Source organism: Giraffa tippelskirchi, chromosome 10, assembly GCF_054371585.1.
Source record: "Giraffa tippelskirchi isolate mGirTip1 chromosome 10, T2T-mGirTip1v1.2.pri, whole genome shotgun sequence".
Classification (NCBI taxonomy): Eukaryota; Metazoa; Chordata; class Mammalia; order Artiodactyla; family Giraffidae; genus Giraffa; species Giraffa tippelskirchi.
The window spans coordinates 77273846-77301390 of record NC_137284.1 but is presented as its reverse complement, the minus strand read 5'-3'; the positions used below and the strand labels follow the sequence as shown (position 1 = coordinate 77301390).

The following is a 27545-nucleotide window of genomic DNA, read 5'->3' as shown; positions in this document are numbered from 1 at the left end:
CAATCCTACCCAGCATTAGGGTCTTTTCCAATGAGTCAACCCTTCGCATGAGGTGGCCAAAGTATTGGAGTTTCAGCTTCAACATCAGACCTTCCAATGAACACCCAGGATTGATCTCTTTTAGGATGGATTGATTGGATCTCCTTGCAGTCCAAGGGACTCTTAAGAGTCTTCTCCAACACCACAGTTCAAAAGCATCAATTCTGCGGCGCTCAGCTTTCTTCACCATCCAACTCTCACATCCATACATGACCACTGGAAAAACCATAGCCTTGACTAGACAGACTTTTGTTGGCAAAGTAATGTCTCTGCTTTTAAATATGCTATCTAGGTTGGCCATAACCTTCCTTCCAAGGAGTAAGCGTCTTTTAATTTCATGGCTGCAGTCACCATCAGCAGTGATTCTGGAGCCCAAAAAAATAAAGTCTGACACTGTTTCCCCATCTATTTCCCATGGAGTGATGGGACCAGATGCCATGATCTTAGTTTTCTGAACGTTGAGCTTTAAGCCAACTTTTTCACTCTCCTCCTTCACCTTCATCAAGAGGCTCTTTAGTTCTTCTTCACTTTCTGCCATAAGGGTGGTGTCATCCACATATCTGAGGTTATTGATATTTCTTCCAGCAATCGGTCCCATCACTTCATGGCTAATAGATGGGAAAACAGTGGAAACAGTGGCTGACTTTATTTTTGGGGGGCTCCAAAATCACTGCAGATGGTAACCGCTGCCATGAAATTAAAAGACGCTTACTCCTTGGAAGAAAAGTTTTGACCAACCTAGACAGCATATTAAAAAGCAGAGACATTATTCTGCCAACAATGGTCTGTCTAGTCAAGGCCTTGCCCATCAGAACAAGACCCAGTTTCCCCCACAGTCAGTCTCTTCCATCAGGAAACTTCCATAAGCCTCTTATCCTTAGTCATCAGAGGGCAAAAATAATGAAAACCACAATCACAGAAAACTAACCAAACTACTCACATGGACTACAGCCTTGTCTAACTCAATGAAACTATGAGCCATATCACAGTAAGCCAACTCTATACCCCAAACACTAATGCCAAAGAAGCTGAAGTTGAATGGTTCTGTGAAGGTTAATAAAAAGTTCACAAAACAACAAAAATTCCCAACAGTTAGATTAAGAAACAGGCAAAGGACTGAAATGGTCACATCTCCGAAGAAAATATACAAATGGCCAATGAACACATGAAAAGATGCTCAACATGACTGATCATTAGAGAAATGTAAGTCAAAATTGGAATGAGATTCCATTTCACACCTATTAGGATGTTTCTCTTATAAAATATAGAGAAAACAACAGGTGGTGGTGGGGTCATGCAGAAATTGAAACTCTATGCACTATTGATGGGAATGTAAAATGGTGCAGCCACAGTGGAACACAGTTTGGTGGTACCTCAAAAAATCTGAAATAGACTTGCTGTATGATCTCTAGCCATTCTGCTTATGTGGATATATATCAAAAACAATTGAAAGCTGGGACTCAAAGATATTATGCCCATGTTCATAGAAGCATTATTTGCAACAGTCAAAAGGCTGAAGCAGCCCTAGTGTCTATAGAAGGATAAATGGGTAAACAGTATGAGATATATACATGGATATATATGTATATATATTTGGATATCCATATATATATTCCATTGGGTATATATTCCATTCAGCCTTAAAAAGAAAGGAAATTCTGGCACCTGCTGTAACAAGAACAAACTTTGAAAACATTTTACCAAGTGAAATAAGCCCATCACAAAAAGACAATTATTGTATGATTCAATTTATAAGAAGTACCTAGGGTATGCAAATTCATAGAGATAGATAGTAGAAAGGAGCCGGGGATGCTGGGAGGGGTACTGTTTAGTGACTACGGGGCTTCAGTTTGGGAAGATGAAAAAGGTTCTGGAGACTGATGGTGATGGTTGTACTACAGTGTGAATGTACTCAATGCCATTGAAATCTACACTTAAAAACGGTTAAAATGGTAAATTTGACATTATGTATATTTTACCACAATTTAAAAAAAAAGCCATACTCACGGATTCCAGCCTAAATCTTGTGGGTTCACATATAGAATACCAGCTCTGGAAACAGTAGCTGGGGTTGCAGTCCTCAAGTGATGAATCTCAAAGAGCAGCTTCATAGAGGGAGTCAGAGCTATGCGCTCATTGCTGGCCAACGTCAGCACCTGGACAGAGCAGCGCAGCGCAAAAGTGGCCATTTCTTTAGGGAGCAAAGGCAAGGCTGCTAACTTTTCATAACAGTAAGAAGTCCTCCCCGCCGCCCCCAGGAGAAGTGCCAAAGGCTACATATGGGCTCACTGCCCAAGTTAGAAATGATCACTGCCCGAGTTAGAAATGCAGTCTGAATAAAGATACCAGTTCATCCCCAAGGCAGCTCACTGACCCCTGAGGAACAAACTCATCGACATGCACTTACTTGTGCCAACTTTTAAACAGCTATGGTAATTATCTAAATTTAAGACTTTTGTTTTAACAGTTGATTACATGAAAAGCCCTGAATACCATAAAAAAGAAACTTTGTTTAGAATCTGAAATATCACAATTTTAAATTGTCCTATTGAAACTCATGCAAGTATAAAGATCTCAGACCTGCATTTTATGATAAACAGTATTTCAGTTCACCTTGTTATCATCCATGACAGTGTTTAGTGATTCAATCCACATGGGATCGATATCCCCATCCAGGACTATCCATTTTGGTCCATCATGCCTAAGATTTGCTTGTTCTCGCAGAATGAATGAAAACAGACCTGTAAGTTGAGAGTAAACAATCCTAATGTACAATGAGGTTGATTGCTATTCATTTCTAAAATAAATCTGTGTTAATTGTATTGGAAGTTCTTTTATTCAGTAAGTAAGTTTGCACCTCATTCAGGTGGGCACACAGCAATGCGTTTTGAGCCATACCTGGGCTCTCGAAATCACTGGGCAAGTGTCACTTCCATGAGAAGGTTGCTTAACGTCTCACACTAAGCAACCCCAAAGATCAACTAAAGTACCTTCCTTGAAGAACATTTGTGGAGATTTACAGCAGGTGATGTATATGAAACTCAGAAGTTATACAAGTGAAAACAGTATCCTTTTTTTTTATGCACATATATTCAGTATCTATTTTGGGCCAAATATTAGCTTATTCCACCTTTATCAATTTTTCCATAACATTATTCAAGAGAGATCATTATAAACTATTCAGAAGTGTGATACATTTCTTTGAGAAATTCATTCACTGGCATTGTAAGACATTATCATCTCACAAGGTGTAAAGATAAAACATTTTAAATTCACAGTCTTTCTTGCTATGTATGTTACATGGCATATTTAATAGCTGCTGAGTGTTCAAAACTCAAGTATATAATACTACAGTGAAAAAAAACTGTATTGAGACATGTATGTGGAAGGTTTTGTTTCCTGTGAAGTATCTTGTGTAAAGATGAGTGACAGTCAACACAGAACCTGCCATTATAATTCACAAAAATGTCAGCAACGTTTCTAATGGACAATGATTTGAAACGCTTCCACATATTTTCAGTGTAAACAAATTATTATTCCCTTCCTGCCACAGTCTTTAAAAGAAAGTTAGAAAGCTTACGAGAGTCCAGTTTGATTGTCCCACAATTAAGGAAGCAGTGGGTAGATGATATTAGGAAGGATAATGATGAAGTCGGCTTTTTTGATAGGGTCATCAGGAATGTCTTCTTTGATGCGATATCTGATCCAACATCCCAGTAACGTAAGGGAGCAAGCCATGCCAGCATCTCCACTGCTGCAGACAGTGGGCACACCAAGTGCAAAAGCCCATGATGGGAAGATGTTTGGCAATTTGGGGCAAGAGCAAGGAGGCCTGAGCATATGTGCAAGTAAAAGGCAGAGAACAAGAAATGAGGTCAGAGATGGGGAAGGGAGACTCCATCACATAGAACCCTGTAGGCTTTGATAAAGGCTGGATCCCAATGCTGATGAAACACACTGGAAACTTCAAGCAGAGAAGTAACATTTTGAAGAGCCTCTGCCTACTGCATGGAAAATGAGCTTCTTGGAGACCCATGAGGTGTAACCCACTGTTGGTGGTCTGGACTCATGTGGAAGCTGCAGAGAAGGTGAGAAGTACTGGAATACAACACATACGTTAAAGGTAAAGCCTATAGAATTTGCTGTGAGGTTGAATGTATGGTGAGAAAGAACTCAAGGATGATGACAAGGTTAGTGCATTTATGGAAATGAGAATGTAAGAACTGATCTTAAAAAAACAAAGGAATCTGCTTCTCTGCAAAAATGGTTTCAGGAGAAGAAACATGTTCCAAGGACTTTGGAACTTAGTTGGTGTCTTGCATCAGGTACTGCATAAATATTTCTTGAAGCATTTGTGTTGACTTCTCTTTGGGTTTACAGGGAGTGTGGACATAAACAATGGGGGATAAAATACACAGCTTTGTGCATGAACCTGCTGAATGCTAATCAACCACTTATTCAAATCTAGGTTTAATTTATAGGTTATAAATGCTGTTGTGAGCTGCTCTATTTCCAATAATGCCAATCCATAAACATTAAATCTACAGACATGACTAAAATTGGCTTGAACTAAGAAATGATTTTCTAGATTAAAAAAAAAAAGAATATTTTAGCACTTCAAAAGGGGAAATACTACTTGCCGTCTTTCCATTCTCGGGTAGCATGATGTATGAAACCGAAGAGTTCATCTGTTGTCACAGCTTTGGGGTTTAAGTCATTCCAAATGGGTTTCTGTTTCATGTTAACATATGTTCGGTTTAATGTTCTCAAAATCTAGGGGAGAAAAGGAAAAGAGCTAAGAAAATACTAATGTAAGCCAAATGAAAAGAAAAAGATTTCTGAAGGGTTTTCCTTATGCATTATATGTTCCTATATATTCTGAGTGTACTGAGAATGGGAAAACATTTACATGTGTATATTTTCATTCTCATCTTGAAAACTTTAATCCTACAATCCCTGAGGATCAGTTCACCCAATTCTTTTAACAATGTAGACTAGAGAAAGTCACCACTAACTGAGATTTTTAACCATGTGTGCAAGTAAAGGCCTGTACATGTTATTCCTGTGCATGATGTTAACATCCACTCTGCCTATATTATTTAGATAGTTCTTAAAATTGAGCCTGCATCCAAAGTGCATTCAGTTCAGTTCAGTTCAGTTGCTCAGTCATGTCCGACTCTTTGCGACCCCATGAAATGCAGCACGCCAGGCCTCTCTGTCCATCACCAACTCCCGGAGTCTACCCAAATCCATGTCGATCGAGTTGGTGATGCCATCCAACCATCTCATCCTCTGTCGTCCCCTTCTCCTCCTGCCCCCAATCCTTCCCAGCATTAGGGTCTTTTCCATTAAGTCAACTCTTCCCATGAGGTGGCCAAAGTATTGGAGTTTCAGCTTCAACATCAGTCCCTCCAATGAACACCCAGGATTGATCTCCTTTAGGATGGACTGATCGGATCTCCTTGCAGTCCAAGGGACTCTCCAGAGTCTTCTCCAACACCACAGTTTAAAAGCGTCAATTCTGCGGCGCTCAGCTCTCTTCACCAAAGTGCATAAAAGGTATTAAAACAGACAAATAGACCCAGTCTCAGAGTTTCTAATTTAGTAGGTCTCAAGGAGGACTGATTTGAGTTCTAACAAGGTCCTAGGTGATGCCTATGATGCTTGTCTAGCTGTACTGTGAGAACTGGTGACCTAGAGCAGTAAGTTCTCAACAGGAGACTATCTTGACCTGAGGGAGGAGGATGTGCTGCTGGGCATCTTGTGGGCAGAGGCCAGGGATGCTGCCCAATATTCTGCAATGACAGGCCGGCCCCAAAGACAAAGACTTAGCAGATCCAAATGTCAATGGTGCTGAAGCTGAGCAACTCTGATCTAGGTAATTGAGGAAAAGAAGCTTTGAGGCTGGGAATTCACAGAATAGATGCTTAATGTTGTTTTGCTGTTCAGTCGTTCAGCCGGGTCCGACTCTTTTCGACTCTGTAGTCTGCCAGGATTTCCTGTCCTTTACTATCTCCTGGGGTTTGCTCAAACTCATGTCCATTGAGTCAGTGATGCCATCCAACTTCTTCATCCTCTGTCGTCCCCTTCTCCTCCCGCCTTCAATCATTCTCAGCATTAGGGTCTTTTCCAGTGAGTCGGCGGTCAAAGTAGTGAAGCTTTAGCTTCAGAATTTAGTCTTTCCAATGAATATTCAGGGTTGATTTCCTTTAGGATGGACTGGTTTGATCTCCTTGCAGTCCACGGGACTCTCAAGAGTCTTCTCCAACACCACAGTTCAAAAGCATCAGTTCTTCGGTGCTCAGCCTTCTTTATGGTCCAACTCTCATATCCATACATGATTACTGGAAAAACCATAGCTTTGATTATATGGACCTTTGTTGGCAAGCTGATGTCTCTCCTTTTTAATATGTCTAGGTTTGTCATAGCCTTTCTTCCAAGGAGGAAGCATCTTTTAATTTCATGGGTGCAGTCACTGTCCACAGTGATTTTGGAGATCAAGAAAAAATCTACACTTAATACATACCTGCTTAATGAACTGATGCCTTAACCCAAGTGTCTGCCCAACTATCCTTTTTGCTTTCGCTGAAAAGCCATGTCTTTTATTTTAGATATTATCATCCTTATCTCACCACAGGGGTTTAAAGGACTGACAAACAATTGCCAAATACTTCAGAATTCTATGTTGCTAAATAATACGGCCCCAAGCTTTGGTGCTCTAGTTCTATCAGCTTAAGAAAAGGTTGAATAGAACAGAAACAGAATCAGCGAAGACTAGATGAAAGAAATTGAATGTTTTAGGAATATTAAGTTTCTATTTTTAGAAACCATTAATCTACTGAAAATGATAGAACTTAATTTTATCCTTCCTTTCACCATAGCCCATATTTGAAACTTACTCTAACAAAATAATTACAGGTCTATCAGTTATTATCTACTTTAATATTTCAATTATTACATTTTTCACTAGAAAAAAGCCCTATAACGGGCCTCCTTTTTACAAGTGTACCACTTTGAGTTCTGATCTAAACATTGGCAAGTTCTATAGACATCCATGCCCTGAGGTCTCATGTGTGCGCACTATACTTATTTTTAGTCACCGGTTACTAAATATGTTTCCACCCAAGCACCCTCAATTAAAACACATGCATTTCTGCCTATACTGTCTGCCAAGCAAGAAAAGTATGTTTCCAGGACTGTCAGTAAGACCAAACAAAATCAAGCAGTGAACTAAAAATGGGGATAATAACCGCCGTGTATTCTCATCATTGTACAGAGTAAATCATACATCGTGCACCCAGCACGGCACCTAACAGGTACCTCAGAAACATGGCTTTTGCTTCCTCCATTTCTTTTCAAGTTTTGCTTTGGCCCTATAGAGAGTGATACTGAAAACTATTTGGGTTTTTCTCAGTGATATGGGAAGGAGAAACTAGGATAACTTGGAAAATATCAGAAAATAGTTTTGACAAAAGTGGGTAGGGCAAAACCAACCTTGTAATCTGGGTATGTTATTCTAGAGTCTCTCAATATGTTTACTTTGGATAAAAGAATTCAGGTATATTACTGAAAGATGCATAAAACAGGAGGGCATACATCTAAATGTGTGAATAGGATGCTATCTCACATGGAAAGCCCAGTCTTCCTTCATTTACCTTCCTTGAGTGCAGTGTTCTACTAATTCCTCTCTGTTTGTCCTCATTATAAAGAAAAAGAGTGTCAGTTGATTAAAGAGCAAGATTCTAACCTCAAATTATGAGCAAATTCAGTGAAAGGAACTCTCAAGTAGAAATGAATGTAGGCCCCACTCTTAAGCCAGTTTTGTTCGCTTCACGGCTAAAAGCTCACAGGCGTTTACCATACCTTACTCTTCCCTGTGCCTGCATTTCCAACGACAAAGACAGAGTGTCGCACGGCCAACAGCTCCTCAAGCTGAACAACCTGCAGACCGAACAACCAGACACTAGTTTCCTTTAAAAAAAAAAATTTACCCATTTTTGCCCAGTTCTTTCCTTACAACTCAAGCCAGACCCCACCAGCAGCATTATATTCTGGGAAAATTCAGAGATAACAAGTGCAAAGTATAGTTTATCCCAGATCTCCCAATGTAGAATATGGGGATGAGAATAAAGAACAACCATTAGTTAATGAGTCACGGGCACAGGCACAAGTGAAGTACAGAAGAACTTGATACATGCAGGAGTGAGTTTGAAAATCAATAACACTCATGAACAGTGACCAGAAAACAGTATATGGCCAATATCATCTATAACTAATGACATATCCTCTGAAATATCTAAAACAGATACCCTTTATGTATTTTAACACTCATGTATATTCACTATATCCCAAAGGAGCAAGCATATGCACAAGCCTTTGAGAAGTCAGATGATGTCATACATATGGACATTTTTCCCCGCTTACAAACATGTGCTAATGATTTTATTACTTCCACCCTTTCATAAGATGGAGAGAAAAGATAGCAAAATTAATTTTTGCTGCACATCAACAAGGAGTTTTATAAACTAATGAAAAGTCTGTTCACATTGAAAACCATGACTTAATCATATCTGTATATGTTCACCTTCTCACAAATGGGACCATATTTATATTTACTTTAGTAAAGACTTCCATATTAGAATGCTGTAAAGTATGTATCAAGAGCATCTTAAGGTCAGTGGAATATGTAAGGTGATGTTTTGGCTGAGTATCACATCATTGCAGTTATGGGCATTGAATATCCCAAGGGCTGCCATGACAAGGGAACTCTCCTTTTACTTTGAGGATGAAGCTTTCCTCCGGCTGCAGGCGGAGCTCCATAGTGGACTGCCTGACCATCTGTTCAAAGTGGGGTGCTCTCCTCCGGGGCACATCCAGGGATGGAAACAGGTCACCAAGGAGGCCCAAAAACACAGAGGTGTCATCAGCCACTATTTTAGGCATATTGAAGTCCCTTAATGCTCTCATGAGTACCTAGAAAGAAAGACAGATAACTTTTCATAAAAAAAGCTGATATAAGGTCTAACAAGCACCACAACAGCTAAAGATGTTATTTTTAATTTTCACATCTAAGTCATGAGATAGAACCTGTTCTCTATTAGAATGGCATTCTATCTACAGGGAGGGTAACTGCTTACAAGGTCATGTATTGGAACAGGAGAGAACTCTGCTGATGCCACGGGTAACCTCAGACTAAAGCCAGCCAAATGGCCCTGTCCCTTCCTTGACAATGTCTGGATCTTAAGACAAGGTCTGAGATGCTTCTCTCTGTAATCCTCAAACTCCAGGATATAAATCCACCAGGCCCATCAGATCATTTCATTCAAAATACTCTGAAAATCTCAGAATGATCAACTCCACCCATTATTAGCTTGGGTTTTTGTTCTGTATTGGCTGAAAACCAAAGGTGGCTTTAGACATTAAAAGCAGTAATTTGAACATCAGGATGACTTTCACACAAAGAGGTAAGTGTCCCAACAAAAATAAAAATATAGCAAGAAATAGCGAAAACAAACAAATGACAATCTTGACACAATCATGAATTGTGACTGAGAGGAAGAGAAAGATTGGAAAAAAAGAAGCAGAAGTTCACATGATAAATATCCATTAACATGAAAAGAAACTCAAAGGAATAGATCTTTTCTCAAAATTGCAGGCCATACTGCATCTACACAAAGGCTGTATATCAATTACTCTCACTACTTGTTTAATAGAGAAAAATGCACAATGTGGATGTTATTGTTTTTCCCCATGACGGAGACTGGAACATCCCCTTGTTCCTCTAAATAACTGGTTAAGTATTTCATTGGTGTTGGGCAAGCATCCTGTTGCTTTCTTCCTGTCCATCCCATGAAATGAACATACTTTCTTCCATTAGATTATGTCTTCATTGACATTTTTAGGATTAATATCCCAACTCAATCAGATTTTCTAAAAGCTCCTCAGAGAAAATCAAACAGTGATTACTGAAGTATTTATGACTGTCCAAATACTTTTTGTGGCTGATATTTCAAAAGCACTTATAAAAATCACATTTTCCTTCATATATTCATATCCTTTTACTCAAAAATACTTGTGGTCTTGTATAACGTAAGAAATGCCAGTCCTCAAAACATCCTGTATTAAAAATAGATGTGATGCTTTTTAAGAGTTGTGGTATGTATAACCCACCATCTACACATACACATTTCTTTGTATGAAGCTGTTTAGTTATTCACTCAACAAAACATATTAGCATTGCAGTACCTGATCTTCAGGTCTATTTTTATCTCCTCGTTTCAGGGAGCCAGCTACAACCAAGACAGATTTAATAGCGCGAAGTCCCCAGTCATAATGGTCCTAAAATCAAAACACAGATACATTCTTTCAAAAATTTTATGAGGGACTCAGATTCTCATTCCAGAAGGAAAAGCTTAAGGCTAAAAGAAAATAATTCACTTAAACACATGTCTTGATGATGTAAAGTAATATTTTTCTCTACTCTTTGAAATTTAAAAAATCATGTCCCTTCACTGTCCTGCTTCTTTTGCCTGATTCTCTGCCTCTGTCAGCAAATCTCTTCTTTCCATGATGTTTAGTTGCAGTATTTGTCCAAGGCTCCACCTGCCTGCCTCCCTCTGTTCTCTCAATAAACTTGCTAACTCAGGGGTTCAATTACTCCCATGTTTTACCTCCAACACAAACACACTCTTCTTGTCCACCTGGAGCCCTGCTATTCTATCTCCTCCTGGCCCTGGATCTCTAATCTCTCTCATTACTCTCTCTCCACAAAAAAATTTTATTGGAGTACAGTTGATTTACAATGTTGTGTTAGTTTCAAGCATATAGCAGAATGATCCAATTACACATATATCTACTCTTTTTTAGATTATTTTCCCATATTGATCATTACAGAGTACTGAGTAGAGTTTCCTGTGTATACTTATTTGGTGGCTCAGTGGTAAAGAATTCGCCTGCAGTGCAGAAGACGCAGGTTTGATCCCTGTGTGGGGAAGATCCCCTGGAGAAGGAAATGGCAACTCGCTTCAGTGGAAAATCCCATGGACAGAGGAGCCTGGTGCTCCATGGGGTCACAAAGAGTTGGACATGACTTAGCAATTAAACAACAACAACACAGCAGGTCCTTATTAGTTACCTATTTTATACATAGTAGCATATATATGTCAATCCTAGTCTTCCATTTATCCATCCAGCCACCTTACCCCCTGGTAACTATAAGTTTGTTTTCTACATCTGTAACTTCATTTCTATTTTGTAGATAAGTTTATTTGAACTCTTTTTTAGATTCCACATATAAGTGATATCATATGATGTTACCTGCAGGTAAAGAGTGGAGGAGGGATAAATTGGGAGACTGAGATCGACATATACACTACTATATATAAAACACATAACTAATAAGGACCTGCTGTACAACACAGAGAACTCTACACAACACTCTATAAGGGCCTATATGGGAAAAGAATCTAAAAAAGAGTGGATATAACAGATTCACTTGGCTGTACACCTGAAACTAACACAACACTGTAAATCAACTTTACCCCAATAAAATATTTTTAAAATACATTCAATGATTAAACCAATACCTCTTTGAAACTTTTACATTACCTCTACACAAAATTTCTTCACAGGCTCCGAGATCCTGGAGCACAGACCCCGTGTTGATTTTTTGCCTTCTAGGTCCTAGCATGGTGCACTGCACAGACCAGGGGCCTCAGGAAAGACATTCTGCATTAACTGAGTGGTTGTTTATCAATGGCCTTCTATCTACAACCACATAGAAACAACCCTTCTAAATACTAACAAGTATGAAAGGGGAAATTAACAATAACACAATAATAGTGGGAAACTTTAATACTCCACTCACACATATGTATAGATCAACTAAACAGAAAATTAACAAGGAAACACAAACTTTAAATGATACAATAGAAAAGTTAGATTTAATTGATATTTACAGGACTTTCCACCCCAAAACAATCAATTTCACCTTTTTCTCAAGTGCACACGGAACTTTCTCCAGGATAGATCACATCCTGGGCCATAAATCTAGCCTTGGTAAATTCCAAAAAATTGAAATCATCCCAGTCATCTTCTCTGACCACAATGCAGTAAGATTAGACCTCAATTACAGGAAAAAAAACTATTAAAAATTCCAACATATGGAGGCTAAACAACACGCTTCTGAATAACCAACAAATCACAGAAGAAATCAAAAAAGAAATCAAAATATGCATAGAAACGAATGAAAATGAAAACACAACAACCCAAAACCTATGGGACACTGTAAAAGCAATGCTAAGGGGAAGGTTCATAGCAATACAGGCGTACCTCAAGAAACAAGAAAAAAAATCAAATAAATAACCTAACTCTACACCTAATGCAACTAGAGAAGGAAGAAATCAAGAACCCCAGGGTTAGTAGAAGGAAAGAAATCTTAAAAATTAGGGCAGAAATAAATGCTAAAGAAACAAAAGAGACCATAGCAAAAATCAACAAAACTAAAAGCTGGTTTTTCGAGAAGATAAACAAAAATGACAAACCATTAGCCAGACTCATCAAGAAACAAAGGGAGAAGAATCAGATCAACAAAATTAGAAATGAAAATGGAGAGATCACAACAGACTACACAGAAATACAAAGGATCATAAGAGACTACTACCAACAGCTATATGCCAATAAAATGGACAACTTGGAAGAAACGGACAAATTCTTAGAAAAGTATAACTTTCCAAAACTGAACCAGGAAGAAATAGAAGATCTTAACAGACCCATCACAAGCACGGAAATCGAAACTGTAATCAGAAATCTTCCAGCAAACAAAAGCCCAGGACCAGACGGCTTCACAGCTGAATTCTACCAAAAATTTAGAGAAGAGCTAACACCTAGCCTACTCAAACTCTTCCAGAAAATTGCAGAAGATGGTAAACTTCCAAACTCATTCTATGAGGCCACCATCACCCTAATTCCAAAACCAGAAAAAGATGTCACAAAAAAAGAAAACTACAGGCCAATATCACTGATGAACATAGATGCAAAAATGCTTAATAAAATTCTAGCAAACAAAATCCAACATCATATTAAAAAGATCATACATCATGACCAAGTGGGCTTTATCCCAGGAATGCAAGGTTTCTTTAACATCTGCAAATCAATCAATGTGATACACCACATTAACAAATTGAAAGATAATAACCATATGATTATCTCAATAGATGCAGAAAAAGCCTTTGACAAAATTCAACATCCATTTATGATAAAAACACTCCAGAAAGCAGGAATAGAAGGAACATACCTCAACATAATAAAAGCTATATATGACAAACCCACAGCAAACATTATCCTCAATGGTGAAAAAGTGAAAGCATTTCCCCTAAAATCAGGAACAAGGCAAGGATGCCTACTTTCACCACTACTATTCAACATAGTTTTGGAAGTTTTGGCCACAGCAATCAGAGCGGAAAAAGAAATAAAAGGAATACAGATAGGAAAGGAAGAAGTAAAACTCTCACTGTTTGCAGATGACATTATCCTCTACATAGAAAACCCTAAAGATTCTACCAGAAAATTACTAGAGCTAATCAATGAATATAGTAAAGTTGCAGGATATAAAATTAACACACAGAAATCCCTTGCATTCCTATACTCCAATAATGAGAAAACAGAAAGAGAAATTAAGGAAACAATATCATTCACCATTGCAACAAAAAGAATAAAATACTTAGGAATGTATCTACCTAAAGAAACAAAAGACATATATAGAAAACTATAAAACACTGATGAAAGAAATCAAAGAGGACACAAACAGATGGAGAAATATACCATGCTCATGGATTGGAAGAATTAATATAGTGAAAATGAGTATACTACCCAAAGCAATCTATAGATTCAATGCAATCCCTATCAAGCTACCAACGGTATTTTTCACAGAACAAGAACAAATCATTTCACAATTTGTATGAAAATATAAGAAACCTCGAACAGCCAAAGCAATCTTGAGGAAGAAGAATGGAACTGGAGGAATCAACCTGCCTGACTTCAGGCTCTACTACAAAGCCACAGTCATCAAGACAATATGGTACTGGCACAAAGATAGAAATATAGATCAATGGAACAAAATAGAAAGTCCAGAGATAAATCCACGCACCTATGGACACCTTATTTTCGACAAAGGAGGCAAGAATATACAATGGAGAAAAGACAATCTCTTTAACAAGTGGTGCTGGGAAAACTGGTCAACCACTTGTAAAAGAATGAAACTAGAACACTTTCTAACACCACACACAAAAATAAACTCAAAATGGATTAAAGATCTAAATGTAAGACCAGAAACTATAAAACTCCTAGAGGAAAACATAGGCAAAACACTCTCCGACATAAATCACAGCAGGATCCTCCATGACCCACCTCCCAGAATATTGGAAATAAAAGCAAAAATAAACAAATGGGACCTAATTAAAATTAAAAGCTTTTGCACAACAAAGGAAACTATAAGCAAGGTGAAAAGACAGCCCTCAGAATGGGAGAAAATAATAGCAAACGAAGCAACAGACAAACAATTAATCTCAAAAATATACAAGCAACTTCTGCAGCTGAATTCTAGAAAAATAAATGACCCAATCAAGAAATGGGCCAAAGAACTAAACAGACATTTCTCCGAAGAAGACATACAGATGGCTAACAAACACATGAAAAGATGCTCAACATCACTCATTATTAGAGAAATGCAAATCAAAACCACAATGAGGTACCATTTCACACCAGTCAGAATGGCTGCTATCCAAAAGTCTACAAGCAATAAATGCTGGAGAGGGTGTGGAGAAAAGGGAACCCTCTTACACTGTTGGTGGGAATGCAAACTAGTACAGCCACTATGGAGAAGAGTGTGGAGATTCCTCAAAAAACTGGGAATAGAACTGCCATATGACCGAGCAATCCCACTGCTGGGCATACACACTGAGGAAACCAGAATTGAAAGAGACGCGTGTACCCCAATGTTCATCGCAGCATTGTTTACAATAGCCAGAACATGGAAGCAACCTAGATGTCCATCAGCAGATGAATGGATAAGGAAGCTGTGGTACATATACACAATGGAATATTACTCAGCCATTAAAAAGAATGCATTTGAATCATTTCTACTGAGATGGATGAAACTGGAGCCCATTATACACAGTGAAGTAAGCCAGAAAGAAAAACAACAATACAGTATACTAATGCATATATATGGAATTTTAAAGATGGTAACAATAACCCTATATGAGAGACAGAATAAGAGACATAGATGCATAGAACAGTCTTATGGACTCTGAGGGAGAAGGTGAGGGTGGGACGTTCTGGGAGAATAGCACTGAAACATGTATATTATCATATGTGAAACAGAACACTATTCCAGGTTCGATGCATGAGACAAATGCTCAGGGCTGGGGCAATGGGATGACCCAGAGAGATGGGATGGGGAGGGAGGTGGGAGGGGGGTTCAGGATGGGGAACACATGTAAACCCATGGCTGATTCATGTCAATGTATGGCAAAAACCACTACAATATTGTAAAGTAATTAGCCCCCAACTAACATAAATAAATTTATAAAAAAAAAAAAAGAAAGAAAGAAACAACCCTTCTCTCTAATGCCTCCTGGGTATGCCTGAGGGAAAGTCATTTAACCTCTCCAAGTCTTACTATCATCATCTATAAAAAGGTAGATGGAAGTATTCACCTGCTTTACAAGTTCGTTGGAGTAAAACCAGTTATTGCCTTGTGAGCAGTGGAGCAACACATGTAAGTATAAATATGCCCTTCAATCCATTAGTAGATAATAAAATCAATGTAGTGGGTCTTATCCATCATTTTTGTTGGTATTAAAATAGAAAATAATGCAATGAAAAATACCACAGTGCACTGCAAACAATAACGGTAAGAAGTGCTTGGTGAAGATTTTTGTTTTGGTTGTATTTGGGTGTGTGTGTGTGTATGCACATATATGTATGAAAGTGAAAGAAAAGTGAAAGTGAAGTCGCTCAGTCGTGTCTGACTCTTTGCGACCCCATGGACTGTAGCCTACCAGGCTCTTCAGTCCATGGACTTTTCCAGGCAAGAGTACTAGAGTGGGTTGCCATTTCCTTCTCCAACATGTGTGTATACTGAGTCTCAATAGAAAAAAGTATTTTTTACTGTGGGTCACAGCAAAAATCATTTCAAAGCCACTGATATAGAAAGAACTAGGGCTTGAGGAGGGAAGGAAGGGGGAAGAACCAATATTTGGAGGCCACAGAGATTGGGGAGGGGGTAAGTCACTGCAGGAAAACTATTAAAGAAGAGAATGTATGAAAAATACATGTCCTTCAAAGATACTAGTACTTCACAGCAGTACTATTTACAATAACAAATATAGGAAGCAGACTGAATATCCACTGACAGAAGAATGGATAAAGAAGATGTGTACATACATTTATATAATGGAATACCTCAGCCATAAAAAATAATGAAATAATCTCATTTGCAGCAACGTGTATGGTTTTAGAAATTATCATACTAAGTAACTCAAAGAAAAACACATCTCACAGGATGTCACTTACATGCTGAATCTAAAATATGACACAAATGAACTTATTTATAAAGCAGAAACAGACTCACAAACATAGAAAACAGACAGTTACCCAATGGGAATGGGGTGGAGGCAGAAAAATAAATTAGGAGTTGAGATTAACAGACACAAATTACTGTATATCAAATAGATAAACAACAAGGTCCTACTGTAGCACAGACAACTATAATCAACATCTTTCAATAATCTATAATGGAAAAAATATGAAAAAGATTATATATACACGTGTGTGTGCTTGTGTGTATAACTGAATCACTTCTGTACCACAGTAACTCAACACTGTAAATCAACTATATTTCAATTTTTTTTATTTTAAAGGCAACTTGATGACACTCCTAAACACTTAAACAGTGCAAACAACTGCTAAAATAATCTTCACTATTTTCATTATGTTAGTCCTTTGGTCAAAAATGTCCACTGATTTTTCTAAAATCCATTCCTACAGCTTAGAAAACTATCAGGATTGTGTCCCTAACTCAGCTTTTCTGTCCTGGATGAATTTCTTCCCCCTCATTTCTTCCCTGAGGCTTCTCTGAGTTGGAAAACTCTTTCCTTGCCTGTTCCGCCTTTACTCCCAGCATCTTCCTCCTGTAACTGGCTGCTGGTGTCCTAGAAAGGATTAGGAAGGACTGAATTCAAATCATGCTCCCACCACTTAATAGTCATGAGCTTCAGATAGGTAATTGACTCAGTTTCCTCATCTGTGAAATGGACTGAATAAGACTAAGTTCATAGTGTTTTTGTCAAGATAATAAAGATAATACATGGTCCCTGTTCCATAAATACTGGTTCCTTTTTCCTTGAATCTATGATAAGTTTTTTCATCCTCCATTTCTTTCTAATTTTTATGTCATGTATACTAAATCCCCTAAATAGACCTTTTTAAGACAGAAATCTCTTTCATTTGTTCTGTGTTTACCCCCTTCATCGTCATCAGCAATAAATTTATTACTTGAATACAGTAAATGCTCACTAAATGTTTAAGTATGGTACTGGGAATGCAGTATGGTTGTGACTACATGTATCCTGGATCCAGTTACACGGTTTTGTTCTGATGTTTTTCCATTATAAAATTAAAATGGTTTCATTGGAAAAAAAAGATATCACAAACAATAAGGAAAAATTCTAAAATACAGTCTTATTACCCAGAAACAAATGTTAAAAGTCACCATGTATTTTCCAGTCACTTTATACATAAAACACACAATATAACATATAAAATACCCTTAAGTTATAGATCACATCTACAGTTTGGTATACTACTGTCATCAACATTTTCCATAGGCATTTGCCTCTCAGACTTTAAATTTCATCCCAACAATGAGTAATTTTAAATGAGTGTACCTGGCAGTATAAGTAAATGTATGGTTGTAACTGTGATATTTTAACACTTACACCCTGGAAAAACTGCAAAATAATGTCACTAGGAATTAACAAAAGGTCACCAAAAGACTGAAGTCAAAGGTGACCACAAAGCTAAATTTAAAAATGGTGATGCTGATATAGACGCCACTTTTTTTGACCCATCAGCAGAGTCAATGAAACAGCAAGAAGCTACTGACTGGAGAATAAAGTATACATTAATTTGGCCCATTTCAGAGACTAGGTAATTGCAGAGCAAAAATAAACACAAAAAAGCCAACGCTACCTTCAAAGAAAGAACTACCAACAAAATGAGAAACTGTTTAACTTAACATTTCTTGAGGGTTCTTCAGAAAATCAGCTTTCCCTGGGTCTTATGAACACTCCCACCATCTCTCCCTGGAAAATAACATTCCCACCAAGAGAGAGAGGCATCATAAAACTCATATCTAATTACAGCACTGATAACATTTAAAAACAATCACACAGCCCATTGATAAAACTTTATTAAATAAATATAAAACCTTTAAATTTGTCTCATGTGTTTAATTTTTTAAAAATGAAAAACTGTAAAGCATAGATTTTCAAAATTTAAGGGAAAATATAAAATTATTCCTAAATGTCTAACTGTAATATGAGTGATAAATTACCCAGCATCCACACTTCAGAAGCTGTTTTAATGGGGTTTGACAACCGGGAAAAAGTAACAAAAGACCCTCACCTGCTTGGACAGGAGCTCCTGGCAGAGTGTGTACAATGTGATAAACTTGTGGGCTAATGACCGTGCGTCCACAAAACCCTCAGCAACTAACAGGATTTCACAGATTAGCTCAATGTCTGGGGCCACCATGGCACAGGGTCTACAAAGTAAATATGAAATTTTGTTTTAAAATGTGAAAAGGAAATAAGTACAAATTGCTGAAACCAAGTGATTAACGCATACCCACATTCTAGCCATTCCCAAGCAGGTCACAATTACCTCTGTCAATCACAGCTAACAAGACCCTTCATTTCAACTAAAAAATGCCCAGGAGCTACTAGATACATAGACAAAAGTGGAAAATCTGAAAATGTCAGAAGAACACTTGCAGGAGTTGAAGGGAAATCTGTGGGTACATTCAGTAAACTTACATTGTAAGTTGTCACTGCAGAAAGATAAGTGATGTTTTGTGCTAGAGGTCAGCCTTTATCTGTGGCCAGTGCTGTGCTGGTAAACAGTTAACAGCTGACTCTCCAAAAAATAGCACTTGCTGACTTTCAAGGAATCATTACTTCCACCATGGCTGATTTCATCTACCAACACATATCACTGAACATGGAGCTGGCATGAAATGTGAGATTGCACATCACCATACACACACAACAGACACAAAGTAACCTAAAAGCATAAATGTTACTAAAATAGAGGACACTAATTAGGAAATCATGAATTTGGATGTTTATCACCTTTGTATTTCATAGATGTTATTTAGTCAAAAGTTTACATAATTTAGCTTTCTATTACTATCTGTGCTGAACAACCACCTCACAAAATTCATGACAAGTTAATCATCAGCTCTTTCAAGCTCATACCAGTCATTTCCAACACTGCTTGTGGCCAGCTTGACTAGATTTTTAAGATGAAAACTTACTGAAAAATAACTTTCAAATTCCCTTTTATTCGGGTGGGGGACTTTCAAAAAGTCCTCACAAGACAACTGCCATTAAAAGCAACATTTGAAAAAATTCCACTCAACTGAAGTTCAGTGCCAAGAAGCGGCCAGAGTAAATAGGTAAATAAGCCTGAATCTTAGACTTTTTAAAGCATATATTTTATAGCATGTATTCCAGTAATATTTACCCATCTGTTTTTATAAATATTATTATGGTCTATTGTGTGCATGTCTAATTTTTCATCCTAAAAATTCCTGAGTCTCTCTGGATCTATGTTATCAACTGCTTCTACCTAAAGTAGCCCCGCAATTTTCCCCACAGTATCTGAGTAAATACAGGACAGAAAAGGCTAGCAAATTTGCTTCACTGGTACTTCCACAAATATTGCCAACTAATACTCAATGAGTATTTCGCGTACCATAAGGGATGCTACAGCTTTCCTGCACTTTTTTTCTCACTTAGTTCTCTCAATTGTTCTTGTCTGTACTTTACTGAGGTTCTCAGCAGTACAAGCACACGACTGAGGCCACATGCTGGGTCAGCACTGGAGCCATGATACTTAAGGCTCAGGCATGCTGCCTCCACTCATGAATACTATAGGCATCACCCAATCGTCCTTCACACTTTGCTGAGATCAATACTTGTCCCATACACAAATGATGCTGTATTTATTTAAGCCAAATTTATGAAGACTTCACAAAATACCTTTCAAATTTTAAGACCTAAATGAAAACCTGTACAAGATGAACTGGAATACAAACGTTAAAAAACTGGAGAGATGTACAATTTTCAAATGAAAATATTCTGCAATTATTACATTTATTTCCAGGACAGTTATTTTCTAGAATTTTTTTTCAAGGAAAAACAAACATTATAAAATTGTTATTGCATTAAACTGCATTATAAAATTGCTGGAGAGAAAGATATTATATGAGAAAACAAAGACATTCACTAAAGGGTATTAGAATAATTGAATAATAGGGAAAAGAATTCTGTTTAAATACTCATTTCATGATATCTACCAAAATAAGACCTTAATAGATCAAGTACATTTAAAAAGTCATACTCTAAAAATTAAAAGAAAATACAAATGAAATATGCTTAAACATCTAGATGGATGGACAAGCAAATTTTAAGCTTGATAGAGTAGAAAGAAATCACACTAAAAACTACAGAGGTTCTTCCATTCTATGTGAAGTAGTATCTTATTTTGAAGGTAGACCATGAACAAAGACACATCTGACAAACACGGAAGAACTTTTAAAAAATGAAACTGATAAGCCTCCAGCTCATCAAGGAAACAAATGGAATTAAAATACAAATTACCCTTATCAGACATGGATTTCAGGACATCACCAGAGATAGTAAGAGAATATTGCTGCTAAGTCACTTCAGTCGTGTCTGACTCTGTGCGACCCCATAGACGGCAGCCCACCAGGCTCCTCTGTCCCTGGGATTCTCCAGGCAAGAATACTGGAGTGGGTTGCCATTTCCTTCTCCAGTGCATGAAAGTGAAAAGTGAAAGTGAAGTCGCTCAGTCGTGTCCGACTCTTAGCAACCCCATGGACTTCATGGAGCCTACCAGGCTCCTTCATCCATGGGATTTTCCAGGCAAGAGTACTGGAGTGGGGTGCTACTGCCTTCTCTGATAAGAGAATATTAGGAACAAGTTAACGCCAATAAATTCAACAGTTTAGATAACATGGAGGAAATGGCTTAAATGATGCAAATCACAACTAATTCAAGAAAAAAAATCTATATCTATTAAAGAAACTGAATTGATCACTAAAACGATTTCAACAAAGAAAAATCTAAGCCCAAGTATATGTAAGTAAGGCTTCACTGATTAATTCTATCAAATAGGGGATAAATAATACCAACCCTACAAAACTCTCAAGAAGATAGAGAAGGGAATATACGTCAAGTCATTCATGGGGTCAGCATTACCTGGGTGCCAAAACCAGATGAAGATATGACAAGAAAGGACATTACAGACCAACATCCCTCATGGTAATGATATTAAAATCCTCAACAAAATAGTGATACATTGAATCTAATAATACTGTTAAAATAATATCTCCTGACCAGGTGGAATTTATCTCAGGGATGCAACACTGAAGAATTGTGTAGCATCTGGACAATCAATGAATACAGTTTGACACATCAACAATAAAGAAGGGAGTCATATGAAAACTATTTAAAAAAAAAAAAAACTTCTAAAAGAAACACAGTGGAAAAAGTTTGCAACCTGTGGTGAGTCAAATGGTCTTAACTAGGATATTTCTAAAAACCATGATACAAATTGAAAACTCTATTTAATTGAATTTAAAACTTCTATTTTTGATGGACACCATTAAGAAAATGAAAAAGTAAGTCATAAATTGAGGGAAAAATATTTGCAATGTGTGTATTCAACAAAGAAACTGTATGCAGAATACAGCACTTCACAAAAGAGGGTATGGGAATGGCCAGGAAGTTACATGGAAAGATGCTCAACATTATTAGCCATCATGGAAATGCAAGATAAACCCACAGTGATATACCACCTCCTATTTATTAGGTTGGTTAAAACTAAAAAAACTGACAATATCAAGTTTTAACAAGAATGTAGAACTGCTGAAATTGTTCTACATTGATGGTGAGGGTATAAAATGGTACAACCATCTTAGAAACAGATTTTTAACTTTTAATAAACTCAAACATACATTTGCCATTTGACTTAACAATTCCATTCATAGATATCTACCCCAAAGAAACATGTATTCACACAAAGACTGTACATGAATGTTCATAGCAGCTTTATTCATAATCATCCCAAACTGGAGACATATATCAACCAGTGACTAGATACACAAACTGAAGTATGCCTCTCCAATAGAATACTCATTAGGAACAAAAAAGAACAAACTACTGATGCACTGGATAACTCTGATAAATCTCCAAATCATAATGTTCAAGGAAAGAAGACAGCACAAATGAGTACATACAGCATGGTTTCATTTACATCAAGCCTAGGAAAGACAAATTTAACCTTGAGTCATGGAAAGGACATCAGTGATATGGGGGATTAACTTCAAAGGGGCACAAGAGAACGTCCAGAGGTGTTGGAAACATTCCACATCTTGACTGTAGCGGTAGTGTTTCCACCAACTGGATACTTAGGTGGGTGCATTTTATTGCAGAAAACAAAGTTGATTTAAAACATGAGTTAAATAGAATGGGTTCAGATGCAACAGCACAAGTTCTCTGACAGATTGCCGTAAGTGTGTAAACTGGCAGAGTATGTTTGGAAAGCAGGTTGTCAGTAAAGACTTTAACCATTCACCAAATAATTCTACATGTAGAAATCTATTCTGGGTAATAAGCTGAAACATAGATAATGCTTCATGTGAAGGGATACTTACAGCCTGCTATTTTGTGATCATAAATAACTGAAAAGAGAAACACAAGCCCTCCATGTCAGACAATAGGGAATGGTTAAGAAGATTATGGATGAGCCAAGGGAGAGACCATTTTGGAGCTACAAAGAAATGGTATTTCTAAAGAATTTTCAGTAATATGACAAACTACTTATGTCAACACATTAAATGAGAATTAAATGAAAATCATGCCTAATCTAATAACTTAAACTCATAAAACAGGAATTATGAGACTAGAAAAAATATAACAATCATATTTCTAGGTGATAAAATTATAATTTTTTTCTTTATTCGGTTTCATATTTTCCAAATAGTCTGTGCTTTGTGAAAATTATATTTATAATAAAAATCATTTTATTATAAATATAATAAGAGCTAGTATTAAATGTTCAATGTACCATGTAACTTTTATGTAACAATTCTGAGGTCTGGTTTCATATTTCACAAGAGTTAATTTATCATGGTGAAAGTTCTCTCTACAAAAGGATCCCAAAGAAACAAGGGGTTTTCCATAGAAATTCTCAAGTAAAAACAAATCATTTAACAGTGCAAACCAGCAACGTTAGGTGGCATGAGTGCTCCAGACGCTAAACCACAAGCATAACACTTGCCTGAAAAGAGCTTTGAGATTTTCTGGTAATTCAGTTCGACCAGCATATCCTGGGTTCATAGTGATAAATATTCCGACTGATGGCTTCAGTATGATAGCTTCGCCAAGAAATACAAATCTACCAGAAGAAGAATGCTGATGGAATTAAATGTGTTCATTGAATATCAATGCAGACTGACAAATGCAAACCACTGCAAAATGCAAATTATTATTAGGAAGCTGTTTATGCTGTGTAATTCTCTTTAAAATTCATAAGCATACATATTTTGAATATCTTGAAGCATGTTTATTAAAAATATACTCCCTTCCCCCAAAGGAATTACAAGTATGGCAAGTATTCCTTTGTATTTTAGCATGGCCACAGTATGCGAGAATATAAAAATGAGGACTTGACTAACAATGAAAGGTGATGCCATCTTTGACTTCAACATGGGCTGCAATTTCTTGAACGTGATGTGGTACAGATGGAGAATGTCCAGCTCAGAGAAGAAAGGGACTTTTTGTTCAGCCGTCACCTTGTCTGTGTGCTCACCCTCCATCTCTCCTTCCCTCCCACTTATTCAACAAATATCTACTGACCACCAGCGAGAGGTGGGCCTCCCAGGTAGTGCTAGTGGTAAAGAACCTGCCTGCCACTGCAGGAGACATTAGAGATTGTGGGTTCGATCCCTGGGTTGGGGAGCTCCCCTGGAGGAGGGCACGGCAGCTCACTCAAGTATTCGTGCCTGGAGAATCCCATGGACAGTGAGATGTGGAGGGCTACAGTCCATGGGGGTCACACAGAGTCAGACACGACTGAATACTGTGCTGCTTATGACAGCTAGCTCTGGGGCCAGATTGGGAGCATTCAGAGACCAGATGTATCACTTTAGGCATATTCCATTCCCTCATCTAATACAAAAGCCGGGAAGATAATGATAATATTATCCACTTTATTGGATTATATGATGATTAAAAGAGATTATGTATATAAATGGCTAAGAGTACAGTGTCTGCATGTGTGTGCATGCCTGCTTAGCTTCTCAGTCATGTCCAGCTCTTGGAGACTTCATGGACTGTAGCCTGTCAGGCTTCTCTGTCCATGAGATTTCCCAGGGAACAATGCTGGAGTAGGTTGCCATTTCCTCCTCCAGGGGATCCTCCCGACTCAGGGATCGAACCCATGTCTCCTGCATTGGCAGGCGGATTCTTGACCACTGAGCCACTAGGGAAGATGGTACAGTGCCTGGAGCATGGTAAATACTCAACAGATGTGAGTGATAACTATGGCTATGTTCAGAAGGCTTTAACAGGACCGTTAGGCTGTTGAAGGCCAGGGAGATGGAACACAAAGGCCTGTAGGAACCAAATGGAAGGACAAGCAGAAGGGAACTTTCAATGGGGGTAAACGAAACACCCCCTTCATGGAGCGCTGTCCTGTGGCAAAGGGGCTTGCATAACTCAGTGAAGCTACGAGCCATGCCATGTAGAGCCACCCAAGACAGACGAGTCATAGTGGAGAGTTCCACTGGAGGAGGGAATGGCAAACCACTCCAATATATTTGCTGTGAGAACGTCATGAACAGAAACATCAACAACCTCAGATATGTAGATGATACCACTCTAATGGCAGAAAGTGAAGAGGAACTAAAGAGCCTCTTCATGAGGTTGAAGGAGGAGAGTGAAAGAGCTGGCTTAAAACTAAATATTACAAAAAAACTAAGATAATGGCATCTGGCCCCATTACTTCATGGCAAATACAAGGGGAAAAGGTGAAGTAGTGACAGACTTCCTCTTCCTGGGCTCTAAAATCACTGAGGATGGTGACTGCAGCCATGAAATCAGAAGATGATTGCCTCTTGGCAGAAAAGCTATGATAAACCTAGACAGCATATGTTGAAAAGCAGAGACATTACTGAAATAGACTGAAAAAGGTCCATTTAGTCAAGGCTATGGTCTTCCCAGTGGTCACATACGGCTGTGAAAGCTGGACCATAAAGAAGGCAGAACACCAAAAATTGATGCCCTTGAACTGTGGTGCTGGAGAAGACTTCTGAAAGTCCCTTGGACAGCAAGGAGATCCAACCAGTTAATCTTAAGGGAAACCAACCCTGAATACTTGTTGGAAGGACTGATGCTGAAGCTCCAGTATTTTGGTCACCTGATGCAAACAGCTGACTCATTGGAAAAGTTCCTGATGCTGGGAAAGATTGAGGGCAGAAGGGAAAGAGGGTAACAGAAGATGAGATGGCTGGATAGCATCACCAGTGCAGTGGACATGAATCTGGGCAAACTTTGGGAGAGTCTGGCATGCTGCAGTTCATGGAGTCGCAATCAGTCAGACACGACTGGGCGACTGAAAAACGACAGTAGCAAATGAAACACATATAAGGCTTTCTCTTGTTGAGAAACTGCAGGGCTGAAGTGGTTAAGGACCTGGGCCTCCATCATCAAATATAAGAGGGATAAGAGAATGCCAATTTTAGGGCTGTTTCTTAGATGCTAGACAATGACGAGGAGGTGGAATGTGTATAGTCAAGGTATGAATGGAGAAATCTTCATTCCCAGAGGGTCAGGCTGGGGGAGGCAGACAGGCCTGGCAGGCAGCTATGGCAGCAGGACAGGTGGGTGGCTAAGTGCTCTGCCATCACTCACATCAGGGACAGCCATGAATCAAGGGCAGGGACCTCGGGGTGGGGGGTTGGGGGGAGACAGTAACATGCTGGAAGGCTTTGTGGCTGAGGCACGGTCTCATCTCTTAAATCCTCAAACAGAAAGAGAATGTAATAGAACTCAGGAAATCATGAAGGAACCTAGCAGTCTCTACATGGGCCAGCAAGAGGATGACCAGCTCACATACACGCACACACAGAGACGGAGGAGACCCTGGTTGGGAATTTTCACAAGTCCTTACATTGATCAGTTATCTCACTCTGTAAGAAGGATGGCCTCAAAGGCATCTGGGTTACATCGAATAAGGAGATTTTGAGTAAAAGCTAAATCAACTGTCTGGAAATCACAGGGGAATAACCTCATTTCTGTAGCATACCATTAGATTAGGAGCAGGTAAGGCAGCAGACACCTGGTCACAGGAAACTGTTTTCCCAGAGCCATGTGGCAGAAGGACCGAGAATTTTTCTAGAAGGTAGAAATATTCAGATGTATCTAAAATAACTGGAAACTTCTGTAGTTGGTTCACAGTTTCAAGGGACTGGATGATCTTTTCCTGATGGGAGACTGACATTTTTATGGATAAAACGGCTAGCTGAGCAAAATACCCTAAAAATGGGCATCAGTGGGTAGGCCAGATACATGAGATGGCAATTTATACAAAAAATGGTACAAAGAAAACCACAATTGGGTACTGCAATACTGATTTCCCAAACGAATCCATCAAACCCTAAGCACCACTCATGTTCTCTCTCAGAGTGTGGCATCAAGTTATGAAGTGATTAGGTTCTAGATCTGTTTGACCCAAATAACTGGAAGAATGTGAGGGTGTATTCTACTGGGACAGGACAACTAATAATGCAAGGACCAAGATTTTGACTTTGGATCTATTAAATATGACAGGCCAATGAGACTTCTAATTGAGTTCTAAGATGCCCCAAGACAATTGCTAACATTGTCTATGTAAGTCTAGATATCAGAGAAAGGAGATCTGTCTGGGCAGCCAGTAGCCAGCACCATCGATAAGGCATTGAAAGCCATGAGACTAAATGAAATGATCAAGGGAATGAATAAAGATAGAGAAAAGAAGAGGCCCAAAGATTGTGACATCCTAAAGGAATGTCAATCCTAAAGGAAAATCAACCCTGAATAATCACTGGAAGGACTGATGCTGAAGCTGAAGCTCCAATACTTTGGCCACCTGACGTG

General features: G+C 38.3%; 1 protein-coding gene across 4 annotated transcripts in view; it reads right to left on the bottom strand.

Annotated features, from left to right (window-relative positions):
• The window catches only part of DNAH11 (dynein axonemal heavy chain 11), a 364135-nt gene that overhangs the window by 208080 nt on the left and 128510 nt on the right, over positions 1 to 27545 (bottom strand). For 2 of the 4 annotated variants that reach the window (XM_081536384.1, XM_081536385.1), the window contains exons 35-42: positions 23689 to 23805; positions 18727 to 18865; positions 10285 to 10377; positions 8818 to 9012; positions 7903 to 7980; positions 4680 to 4812; positions 2653 to 2780; positions 2047 to 2195 (exon numbers count right to left, since the gene is read on the bottom strand). In XM_081536384.1, coding sequence (XP_081392510.1) covers positions 2047 to 2195; positions 2653 to 2780; positions 4680 to 4812; positions 7903 to 7980; positions 8818 to 9012; positions 10285 to 10377; positions 18727 to 18865; positions 23689 to 23805 — 1032 coding nt within the window. Of the gene's footprint in view, positions 1 to 2046; positions 2196 to 2652; positions 2804 to 4675; positions 4813 to 7902; positions 7981 to 8817; positions 9013 to 10284; positions 10378 to 18726; positions 18866 to 23688; positions 23806 to 27545 lie in introns of all 4 variants that reach the window. The other 2 variants (XM_081536387.1, XM_081536386.1) reach the window with 1 other exon arrangement.